Genomic DNA, 12,613 nt, shown 5'->3' on the forward strand with positions numbered 1-12,613 from the left:
AAAATAAAGTTGGAGGTTTCACGCCTTGGTGTCAAAATCTACTTCAAAGTCACAGTAATCAAAAGCGTGTATGGGGTGGGTGTTGCAGTGCGGTGGGTTAAGCCACTGCTTGAGCAGCCAGCATCCCATGCTGGAGTGTTTGCTTCCAGTCCAGGCTACTCTGCTTCTGATACAGCTTTCTGCTAGTATACCATGAGGCAGCAGATGATGGCTAAAGTACCTGAGTCCCTGCCAACCACGTGGGAAACCTGGATGGAGTTCCTGGTTCCTGGCCCAGCCCCAACTGTTGAAGGTATCTGGGAAGTGAACCAGTAGGTAAAAAGGTGAAAAATCTATGTCTCTGTTTCTACCTTCCAAATAAATAAATTTTTAATTTAAAAAATTATGTGCATCAAAGGACACAATTAACAGAGTGAAGAAGTAACCTAATGAATGAAATACTTGCAAACCATGTATTTGATAAGGATTCAATACTCAGAATATATAAGCAACAAAAAGTAATCCAACAATAAAAATAAACAAACCATTCTGAAAATGAGCAAAGATGGGCCGGCGCTGTGGCATAGCAGGTAAAGCTGCTGCCTACAGTGCCAGCATCCCATATGAGCGCCAGTTCAAGTCCCAGATGCTCCACTTCTGATCCAGCTCTCTGTTATGGCCTGGGAAAGCAGGAGAAGATGGCCCAACTCCTTGGGCCCCTGCACCCGCATGGGAGACCCAGAACAAACTTCTGGCTCCTGGCTTCAGATTGGTGCAGCTCTGGCTGTTGCGGCCAATTGGAGAGTGAACCAGTGGATGAAAGACCTTGCCCTCTCTCTCTGCTTCTCCTTTTCTCTCTGTGTAACTCTTTCAAATAAATAAATAAATCTTAAAAAAAAAAAAAAAAAAAAGAGCAAAGAACCTAAATAGACATGTGATACACAAATGCCCAGGTAGCACATGGGAAAATGCTCATCACCAATCATCTTCATCATCACTGATGGAAATGTAAAACAGTGGAGCCACCTGAGAAAACACTATGGTGGTTTGTCAAAAAAGTAAAATTAGAATAGCATACGATCCAGAATTCTACCTATCAAAGTTTATGGAATATTGGAATGAAAAATAAGAGTTCATTTTGTGATATATAAAAAAAAATGCAACACCTGCATAGTTTTTTCATAAATATAAATTTTCCATATACTATGAAAAACTATTTTTGTACCAAAATAAATTTATTACCTTTTAATTCCATATTCCATGAGCTTTTTGAACTACCCTTGTATTAAACCTAAAAGAACTGAAAGCAGTAGTGTTTCAAAGAAATATCCATGTTGGTAGCATTATTCAAAACTCAAAGTAACCACTGGTGGACAAAGCATTAAACAAAATGTGGGTACGAACACAATGGAATATTATTCAGCCCTAAAAAGGAAATCATATCACACAGTACAAGATGGAGGAATCTTGAAGACATTATACTAGCCAGTCACAAAAAGAAAAACACTGCACAACTGTACATCTATGTGCTATTGCTTGAATATATTTTGTCCTTTCCAAAATTCACACTGAAATTTAATCCTCATCAGTAAGAGGTGCGATCAAGTGGGAGCTTGCTTAATCCAATCACACAACTAATAGATTAATGGGTTACCTGGATAGTGGGTCTGCCATAAAAGCCAGCGTGTCTGGGTCTCTCGCCAAGTGATGCCTGTGCTACCTCAGGACTCTGCCAGCAAGAGAGCCATCACTGATGCAGTCCCTCTGACCTTGGGTCAGAACCACGAGCCAAAATACAGCTCTTTATTTATAACTTACCCAGTCTGTGCTACTGGGTGGTTACCAACAAAAAATGGACCGAAATGATGAAGTAGATAGCTACAGAAGTCACATTCATAGAAACAAAAGAAAGAATGGTGGTTTCCAGAGGTTAGAGGGAGGAGAAAACAGAAATCACTATTTAATGGGTATAGAATTTCAGTTTATCAAAATGAAAAAATTCTGGAGATTGGTGTGCAAAGATGTGAAAATACTGAATACTATGGAACTGTACTCACAGAGATGGTTAAGATTGCTTAGTCTTAAGCCCCCAAGTCTTAATCATGCCAACATCTCCAAATTCTCATCTATATTCTATTTGCACTTGATCACAGCCAAAAGACGAGAAGTGATCATCCACACGTTATCTGAATCAGATATGGGTGAGACTCCAGGTAAAGTCACCCTGAGCCAAAATTCCCGTCCAGCTGTGGATTAGTGAAACTAGCAAAGTTATGTGCTCCTAAAATGCAACTACAGGACAAGCATGGGACAGAAAAAACAGGAAAGAAAAGGGTGATCAGTCCCCAGCAACTCTCAAACCTAGTGAAGTAAATTCTAATAGATCTTTAAAAAAAAAAAAAAAAAAAGATTTATTTATTTGAAAGACAGAGTTATAAAGAAAGGTAGAGACAGAGAGGACTTCCATCCACAGGTTCACTCCCCAGAGAGTCGCAATGGCCGGAGCTGTGCGGATCCAAAGCCAGGAGCCAGAAGCTTCCTCTGGGTCTCCCATGTGGGTGCAGGGGCCCAAAGACTTAGGCCAACTTCTACTACTTTCCCAGGCCATAGCAGAGAGCTGGATCGGAAGAGGAGCAGCCGAGACTAGAACCAACGCCCGTAAGGGATGCCAGTGCTTCAGGCCAGGCTTTAACCCACTGCGCCACAGCGCTGGCCCCTCTAATAAATCTTAAGGCTCAAGAATAATCCTCTTTGCCTAGATGTTCGGCCTTCTGGCCTCTCTGGAGAAGGTGTTCTCACCTTCAGGAGCTACTAGGGTGGTGGTCCTACCTTCAGGACCTATGGGGCAGCAATCCCACCCTGGCAGCTCCAGAAGACCCTGCCCTCAAGACTCTAAGCATCTCTACCATTTGGCTCCTTGAAACCAAGGTAGCAGTCTCAGCCTTTGAAACCAAGGAGACAACCTGAACATCTCTGACCCTGCCTTAAGGTCACTTTCCCTTTTGCTGAAGATGGGCTCCACAGCCTAGTTCCACAGGATCTGAGAAGTCCTGACAGTTTTCCTTAATTCTTGTCCACAATCTCTGTCTTCTCCAGTTCAAACTGGTAGTGTCTTTGTTGATATAATCCCACCTCTATTCTTGGCTTTTGTTGAGATGGCTGAAGAGTCCACAATCCATGAATTTTTTAGAAATGACTATTCAGCTATGTCCTTAGTGTTCTCTTCAAAACAAGCATTCTCATTTTTTGAAATAAGGATAAGCTAAGAATCTCAGATCTACAGGTTGTGCTGTCTTTCTGCATTAACAACTCCTTCTGCATCTCCCTTCTACATTTTACTATTAAAAGTCAGGAGGAACCCAGGCACTCCTTCAACCTTTTTTTGCTTAGAGATTTCAGTTAAATGAACCAATTCCATCACTTGCATGTTCTATCTTCCACAAAGCACTAGAAGACAGTCAAACTCCATGCCACTTTACAACATGGACTGCCTTTCCTCCAGTTTCCTCGAACGTTCTCCTCATTTCCATCTGAGACTTTATGAAAATCTCCTTACTGCCCATACTTCTAGAACACCTCAAAACTCTGACAGCTTGCACTCATTACTCAGTTCCAAAGAAGGGGCGTCTCTGCACTTTCAGGAATTACAGCAGCAGCTCACTTCTCAGTACCAAAGTCTGTCTTAGCCTGCTAAGGCTGCCACAGTAAAATGTCACAGACTAATGACAACAGAAATTTATTTTCTCACAGCTTCAGAGGCTGGGAGGTCCAAGACCAAAGTGCCAGTTTGGTTGTTGGTAAGGGCCCTCTTCTTGGTTTGTGGCCAACCAATTTCTCATATGTCCTCACATGGCCTTTCCTCAGTGCGTGCACAGAGAGGCAGAGACATAGCTCTCCTTCCTTCCTTCTTATATGGTCACCAACCCCATAGGGTTAAGATCCTACCATTGTAATCACATTTCACTTTAATTACCACCCCAATTCTCTATCTCCAAATACAACCACACTGAAAGTTACAGCTTAAACACATAAATTTGGTGGAAGACACAATGCAGTCCATTAGCAGATGGTAAATTTTAAATTATGTGTATTTTGCCATGATTTTGTTAAATCAGAAATTGAGAATGTCTAAGCAACAGGGGGAAAACACATGATAAAAGTAACAAAACAGGGTAAACTAGTATGGCCATAATGGGAATATTATTCAGCTACACAAAGAAATGAGCTTTCACACCATGGAAAGACAGGGAGGAATCTTAAATGCACACTGCTTAGTGAAAGAAATCAATTCCAAAAGGCTACGTGCTGTATGGATGGTCCCAAGTCTATGATATTCTGGAAAAGACAAAACTAAGGAGATAGTACCAAGATCCATGGTTGCCAAGTATTTAAGGTAAGAGGAGGAGGAGGGATAAGTATATGGAACCCAGTGGATTTAGGGCAGTGAGACTATCTGCATGATATTCTATTATCTTGCCAATGCCATAGTTAATGAGGCCAAAATTTAAATTCAAGTCTCAGACTCTTAAGTCCATGCATTTTCCATTAATCTAGTCGCTTTGTTCAACACTGAGTAACAAAGATCATGCGAGCAACTACATAGACTATGAAAATATAATCTCAGGGGAAAAGACAACAGGGCAAGAAAACTATGACCAATCTGTCAACACAATCAGATAACACAGCTGGTTTGTGCTCCAACTGAGCTTGGTTGGCCAGCATCCCTCTCTTCTACTATGAAGAAAGAATACCTACTAGCAAAATGATTGAGGAATCTATCTTCTCTTCCAAAGATGTCTGATGGCTTTATGATAGTGGCTTCCGGAAACACATCTCTCACTGCTTTCTCTCCAACAGCCTAGAACAAAAACAAAAACAAAAAATTGTTCTGGGTTCTGGGACAAGTGAAGAAAGCTTCCATCCTTCTATCTAGTATCAGGACACAACTTGTATTTCAAAGGTCAAGTCCTGCTCCAGATAAAGGTTATATCATATTATTCATAAAGCTCAATGACTCAGAATGTTAACACACAGATCCCTGCCCTTTCCATAGCTTCTGTTGGGTTTCTTCCCATATGTACTTAAGGAACATAAAAAAGCTTAAAGAGGAATGGAGAAAAATTGTGGAGTTTTTCCATCCCCATTTTTCCTCCTGTTCAGAAGTTCTCTGGTTTGTGTCAACAAGCTCTCTCCCTCCCAGAGAGCAGTGTGCTGGCAGTGGGCTGAGATAACAGAAATGGCAGTAGTGCGTACCTATCTAGAGAAGGACAGCAGTAGGGTCACCTGACCTTTTTAATCTCAATTGCTTACCTGTTACCATCTACAAACCTCCCAGCAAGCCGTCTCATTCAACGAAGCTATCAACACCCAGTTCAGTCTTCCTCTCCCCCTATACCACCACTACGAGTGATACTAATGTCCAAGCAGACTCAGACCCATCAGGGTCAAGCTTCTCAACTGCAGTGACTGCCTCCCGATCCACTTCTCCCACGCTCTACCCAGTCACACCAGAGAGCACTCCAACAACTGAAGAGTGTTCCTCTGAGCCACTACGTGACACCCAACCCTCAAAGGACAATCTCCTACACTTCCACCCTGCATGTCCTTTATTCATCTGCTCCTCTGACATCAGTTTCTCAACTTTCTCAGGAACTCAATTAAGTCCACTGGATTCCCTGTTTCCGGCCTTCTCTTTTGAAATCCAGATTATATTTCATGGCCCATCTTTTCTTTTTCTTTTTCTTTTTTCTTTTTTTTTTTTTTTTTAATTTATTTGACAGAGAGAGTTATAGACAGTGAGAGAGAAAGACAGAGAGAAAGGTCTTTCTTCCATTGGTTCACTCCCCAAATGGCCGCTATGGCCGGTGCTGCGCCTATCCAAAGCCAGGAGCCAGGTGCTTCCTCCTGGTCTCCCATGCAGGTGCAGGGCCCAAGCACTTCATGGCCCATCTTTTCAATCACTCTTTTACTGTAAAATATTTTGCACCTCTGTCCTTTACGCCACCCACCAGGCAAAATCCTAATTCTGGAAGAACTCCATTAGCCTTCTTAAAACCATGCACTTAAACTGCCTTCAGCAGCTACAGGAAAACAAATTTAAAAAATCATAAAGTGCCACCACTATAATCTCTGTCACCAATTTTAACTGGGTCCTCAACATTTCCCAGAAACAGTGTTTTCCTCCCATTGATTTACTCTCTCATATATGATAATTTCAAGCATTTTCTATACTATTCCAATTTTAAACTTTCTCCACTCAGTAAATGATGTCTAATTCAAAGGGAAAATATCAGACAGCAGAGAAAACCACCCCCGGTTCTCACTGTGCCATCTGCAAGCCCAGGACCACCACTGTCTCCTTCTGTCTTACCACACAGGAGGAGCCATACAACCTCTAGTGCTTTGGAGCCCGCCTCCTTTTACCTTCTCAGGAACCTGCCCCTATCTTCAGCATCACTCTCCTTACCAGCACCTTCCCACCAGCATTAAACAAAGCAGATCCTCTATCGTAAGAGAAAAACCTTCCAATTCCATAACCCTCCTCTAGTTTCTACCCTGCCTCTGTCTCTCTCTGTCTCTCTGTCTCTCTCTCTCTCTCCTTGGCCTTGGCAGCTACACTACTTGAAAATGTGCTTCTCTTTATTGTCCTCACTGCCTCGCTTCCAACTTAGTTTTCACTCCCCGGTACCCCGGATTCTGCTCCAACATGTGTGTAGAAACTGTTCTTGAAAAGATCACGTGGGACTCCATAGCAACTTCACAGTCCTCATCTGACACACCAGACCCTCTCACTCTCCTGTCCACCTCACCGCATCCACTCTGGCTTAATCATTTTGTTTGTTTTGGGTTTTGCAGGTGCCTCCTCCTCTGCCAGACTGCTAACCTGTGGAATTCCTCTAGGTCTTTTCTCAATCTCACTTCCTTACGAGGCTGTCTTACACTCTCCCAATACTTCATCGAACAACAAATGCTGCTGACTCACAAATTTTTAACTCTTTTTTTTTTTTAACTTTTATTTAATGAATATAAATTTCCAAAGTACGGCTTATGGATTACAATGGCTTCCCCCCCATATCGTCTCTCCCACCCGCATCCCTCCCCTTTCCCACTCCCTCTCCCCTTCCATTCACATGAGGATTCATTTTCGATTCTCTTTATATACAGAAGATCAGTTTAGTATACATTAAGTAAAGATTTCAACAGTTTGCTCCCACACAAACATAAAGTGAAAAATAATAGATGATTTTTTAAATGATGATGAAATCAGATCAGACCTATTGTCATGTTTAATCCCAGTGAGAGTCAAGATGGGAATTGATAATTTCTTCTTCTTTTTTTTTTTTTTACAGAAGATCAGTTTAATATACATTAAGTAAAGATTTCAACAGTTTGCACCCCCACAGAAACACAAAGCGAAATATACTGTTTGAGTACTCATTATAGCATTAAGTCTCAATGTACAACACATTAAGGACAGAGATCCTACATGAGGAGTAAGTGCACAGTGACTCCTGTTGTTGACTTTACAAATTGACACTCCTGTTTATGGCATCAGTAATCTCCCTATGCACCAGTCATGAGTTTCCAAGGCTATGGAAGCCTTTTGAGTTCACCGACTCTTATCTTGTTTAGACAAGGTCATATTCAAAGTGGAGGTTCTCTCCTCCCTTCAGAGAAAGGTACCTCCTTCTTTGAAGACCTGTTCTTTCCACTGGGATCTCACTCACAGAGATCTTTCATTTAGGTTTTTGTTTTTGTTTTTGTTTTTGTTTTTTTTTTGCCAGAGTGTCTTGGCTTTCCATGCCTGAAATACTCTCATGGGCTTTTCAGCCAGATCGCAATGCCTTTAGGGCTGATTCTGAGGCCAGAGTGCTGTTTAGGACATCCACCATTCTATGAGTCTGCTGAGTATCTCGCTTCCCATGTTGGATCACTCTCCCCTTTATTTATTCTATCAGTTAGTATTAGCAAGTACTAGACTTGTTTATGTGCTTCCTTTGACTCTTAGTCCTTTCATTATGATCAATTGTGAACTGAAATTGATCACTTGGACTGGTGAGATGGCATTGGTACATGCCACCTTGATGGGATTAAATTGGAGTCCCCTGGTATGTTTCTAACTGTACCATTTGGGGCAAGTCAGCTTGAGCATGTCCCAAATTGTACATCTCTTCCCTCTCTTATTCCTACTCTTAAGTTTAACAGGGATCACATTTCAGTTAAATTTCAACACTTAAGAATAACTGTGTATTAATTATAGAATTAAACCAGTCATATTAAGTAGACAAATTTTTAACTCTAACACAGACCTTCATTTTGAACTCCAGGATCATAAACTCCATTTACCACTGTTGCCTGAATGACTAAAACACACCCAGACTACACCTGAAACCCAAGTCCAAAAGTGGATCCTCTTCTAGTCTCTCAAGTAAAATGTGTTCTCCAATGCTGGAATTATCACTTGGAATTATATAAGGAAAGTTTAACAATACTGACATCCAAGTTCTACCCCCAGATTTTGTTTTACTTGGTCTAGGGTACAGCCTGTGCATTCAGAATTTTTAAAAGCTCCTTTGTGACTCAGGCCAGGAATCACTGCCACAAGTCTCTTCTTCCTCAAGTTATTTCCCATATTATTCAATAGGAACACCTTCTACCCAGTGGCCTAAGCCAGGGTGTTGGCCAGCTTCAGCTCTGTTCTCTTTCTCATCCCTGGCAGCACGCAGCCCTTGAAAATAATCATGAAATTTGGGTGATCTATGAATGCACAAGCGAAGGCACACAAAGTGCCCCCATTCTCATTTTCTCTTTCACCAAAAGTGCATGTAAACGTTTGACGTGGACATGCTGGAAGTCAATTCTGTGACCACGAGGATCAAAGCTTACACAAACGAAAAGTCAGAGCTAAGAAAAACAGACAAAGCTGGAGCCCTGATAAACCCCAGCCCTAATCTGCAGCTCAGGTTCCCTATTGCTGGACTTTAAGTCCATTGGCCTAGGGGCCAGCACTGTGGTGCAGAGAATTGGGCTGCTGTTTACAACATCAGCATGCCGTATCAGAATAACAGTTCAAGTCCTGGCTGCTCCACTTCCAATTCAGCTTCCTGCTAATGCACCTGAGGAGGCAGCAGAGGATGGCCCAAGTACTTGTCCCTCTGACACATATGGGAGACCAGGATGGGGTTCTTGGCTCCTGGACCAGACCTGGTTGTTGCAGCCACTTGGGGAATGAATCAGTGGATGGGAGATATCTTTCTCTCTGTGTGTCACTCTGCCTTTCAAATAAACAGATAAATATTTTAAAAAATAAATAAATCCATGGGCCTATACATTCCCTTTACATTTAAGCCAGTCCACACTGGCTTTTCTGACGTTAGTAATGAAATGCTTCTGACAGGTGCTCTCTCTCCTTCACCATATGCTACAATGGCACAGTTTGTTTTGTAACTCGTAACATATCTGCAATTATTTTCCTCAATAGACTAGAAACTTAATATGAGCTAGGAACATGTCCATTTTATTCACCACTGTATAGTACATAGACGGCACTATAATTTGTTCAATAAATAAATACAGAGGATCAAAAAGTCAGTATTACTGGGGTAGGTACTGTGGTATAGTGGGTAAAGCTGCCACCTGAAGTGCCAGCATCCCATATGGGCGCTGGTTTGAGTCCCAGCTGCTCCACTTCTGATCCAGCTCCCTGCTAATGTGCTTGGGAAAGAAGCAGAGGATGGCCCAAGTCCTTGGGCCTCTGCACCCACGTGGGAGACCTGGAAGAAGCTCCAGGCTTCTGGCTTCGGATTGGCCCAGCTCTAGCAGTTGTGGCCATTTGGAGAGTGAACCAGCAGATGGAGGACCTTTCTTTCTCTCTGCCTCTGCCTTTCTATGACTCTTTCAAATAAATAAATAAATATTTTTAAAAAGCCAGAATTACTGTTAAGGAACTCTATTTGTCTTTATCAGTATGACTCAAAACAGACTCACTGTAACAGAAACCAGATGCTAAGGGCAGGGGCTGGCGTTGTGACACAATGGGTTAGTGACACAGTGGGTTAAGCCACCACTTGTGATAACAACACTGCACATAAGAATACCAGCTGGAGTCCCAGTGGCTGTGCTTCTGATCCAGCTCCCGCTAGTATACCTGGCAAGGCAGCAGATGATGGCCCAAGTACATGGGCCTCTGCTACCCATGTGAGAAACCAGGATGGAGTTCCTGACTCTTGGCTTCAACCTGCCCCACCCCTGGCTGTTGCACCCATCTAAGGAGTAAACCAGCGAACAGATTTCTCTCTGTCTCTCCCACTCTGCCTCTTTGATTAAAAAAAAAAAACTATTTTAAAAACTGTGAAGAGCAGTCCAAGAAACTGATATCCCTTCTAAGTCCTGAATAATAAATATTTCAGGTTATGGAAGGACTCTAAACCATAGCAGTCAATTCCTAGATACTGTGAACTCAATGGGGTTCCTGAAAATAAAAGACTAGAAGTACTACACGAATAGCCATTTCCCTGGCAACATTTATCTGCCATTCTCAGACTTCACATCATCTATTTAAGAGTGGCATGAAGGGGCCAGCATCATGGTACAATGAGCTAAGCTGCCACCTGCAATGCTGGCATTCTATATGGAAGCAACAATTGGAGTCCCAGCTACTCCTGCTTCCAATCCAGCTCCCTGCTGATACACCTGGGAAGACAGCAGAGGATGACCTAAGTATTTTGGCCCCTGCCATCCATGTGAGAGATCTAGATGTAGTTCCAAGCTCCTGGCTTCAATCTGGCAGTTGCAGCCACTTGGGGGAGGGAACCGATGGATGAAGACATCTTTCTTACACTGCCTTTCAAATAAACAGATTTTAAAGAGAGAGAGAGAGGGAGACAGAGAGAGAGAAGCATAAATGGTCCTTTAATCACAGGAGGTGAAACAGATCTGACTTCCTGGCAGGAATCACACTGCATCTTTTATAATGTTTTCTGCATGATTCTATCATGCCCCAAAGATACTTCAAGCATCTGAGGGCAGGCAACAATACCAATCCATTTGTGAAATCCCTTGGCACCCGCTCCCTGGAAGGTATTCAACCATAACACCAAAAGACAACATATACATCACCTAACTGTGCACGGGCAGAACTAGAACTCTAAATTCGCCATGTGTTGCTCAGAAACATTTCTCACATAAATCATGTGTCAGAACTAAGAAACTCCAGCTCTGGGAAACATGTTCCAAATCAACTTGTTACCTTATTTCGCAGATATCTAGAAGAGCTCTTAATATCAGCATTCAGATGTGAAACATGAATGAATTTTTCAACTCCAGCTTCCTTAGATACTTGAGCAATTGCTTGGGGAATCTTCACAAAAACATCCTCAAAGTCAAAGTTTCTGAAACAAAAAAATGAGTTAAGAACATGAGATCCAGGATTTCAAAGTTCACTATATAGTGATTTTCCTAACAGTATTGAAATTCTTAACAGTTACTTTGAAACAGCAATGACTTAAATTAAAGTCCAAATTATTATTCTTTAAAAGTTTTTAGGTCGCTGTCATTACTGAGGACAATTTCAGGCTTATAAATTCAGCTTGAACAATACTCTGTGTTCTCAAGGATCAGGATCCTGAAGCTGGGGCCCTTTAAAAAAGCTGGCTGCACTTGCTGGCAACCAGGAAGGAATTATTGGGGGGAAGGGAGTCACTTCTTATCCCTAGAAGTTGGCTTTCTTTAGGGGGAAAAGATACTGAAAATCTTTTTACCAGGTCAATAACATGAACTAAATGCTTCCTCTGTACATGGCACTGTTTAATCATTACAGGGGATAGAAGGATGAGTAAGACCCTCCAAGTCATCTAAGAACTCAAGAAAGATTTGATGAGACAAACATACTTAAATGAATCTAAGCCAAACATTAACAAGTGCTAAATAAATAAATAAATAAAGCTGTGGACAAATGCTGTGGAAGTACGGGATTAAAACATTTAGGGACAAGCATTCAGCCCAGTGGTTAACATGCTGCCTGGGATTCCTGCATTCATTTTAGAGTGCCTGGTTCAAGGGCTGGCTCTGCCCCTGATTACAACTTCCTGCTAACGCACACCCTGGGAGGCAGCAGGTGATAACTCAAGTACTTCGGTCCCAGTCATGCATGTGGGGGACCTGGATTGTATTATGGGATCCTGGCTTCTGTGTGGCCCAGCCCTGGCTGCTGCATGCATCTGGAGAATGAACAGCAGGTAAGACTTTTCTCTTTCTCTTTCAAATGAAATTAAATAAATCACTGTTTGTAGATAAACAATCCACACAAAGGCTAAATCCAATTATTCAAACTAGTATTCACGCCATCTTCAATCAACAATACAGGAAAGAAATCTAGAACATTGTTCCACGTAAGGAAAATCAATGTTCCACTTGCTAAACAATGGAACAGACAAAATCCCAGATGGACAGAACCAAGCACAGCATCCAACAACAGTCATTCTGTTAAGCTGGTAACAGCAACCAGCATGACACAACTGTGTGAAAAGCCACACAGCTGACTTGCCAACAAAGTCTCCTCAGGGGGTCACTGGGTATGTAAATGGCTGTTCAGTCAACTCTAATTGATGGACTAAAGGAAAATGTCACTACAGTG

General features: G+C 42.1%; 1 protein-coding gene across 1 annotated transcript in view; it reads right to left on the minus strand.

Moving 5' to 3' along the window:
• Positions 1-12,613, minus strand: part of NDUFA9 (NADH:ubiquinone oxidoreductase subunit A9) — a 38,845-nt gene that overhangs the window by 16,069 nt on the left and 10,163 nt on the right. The window contains exons 5-6 of the mRNA XM_002712856.6: positions 11,228-11,369; positions 4,735-4,837 (exon numbers count right to left, since the gene is read on the minus strand). Coding sequence (XP_002712902.1) covers positions 4,735-4,837; positions 11,228-11,369 — 245 coding nt within the window. The remainder of the gene's footprint in view (positions 1-4,734; positions 4,838-11,227; positions 11,370-12,613) is intronic.

Source organism: Oryctolagus cuniculus, chromosome 9 (assembly GCF_051225735.1).
Source record: "Oryctolagus cuniculus isolate XC-2025 breed Fujian yellow rabbit chromosome 9, ASM5122573v1, whole genome shotgun sequence".
Classification (NCBI taxonomy): domain Eukaryota; kingdom Metazoa; phylum Chordata; class Mammalia; order Lagomorpha; family Leporidae; genus Oryctolagus; species Oryctolagus cuniculus.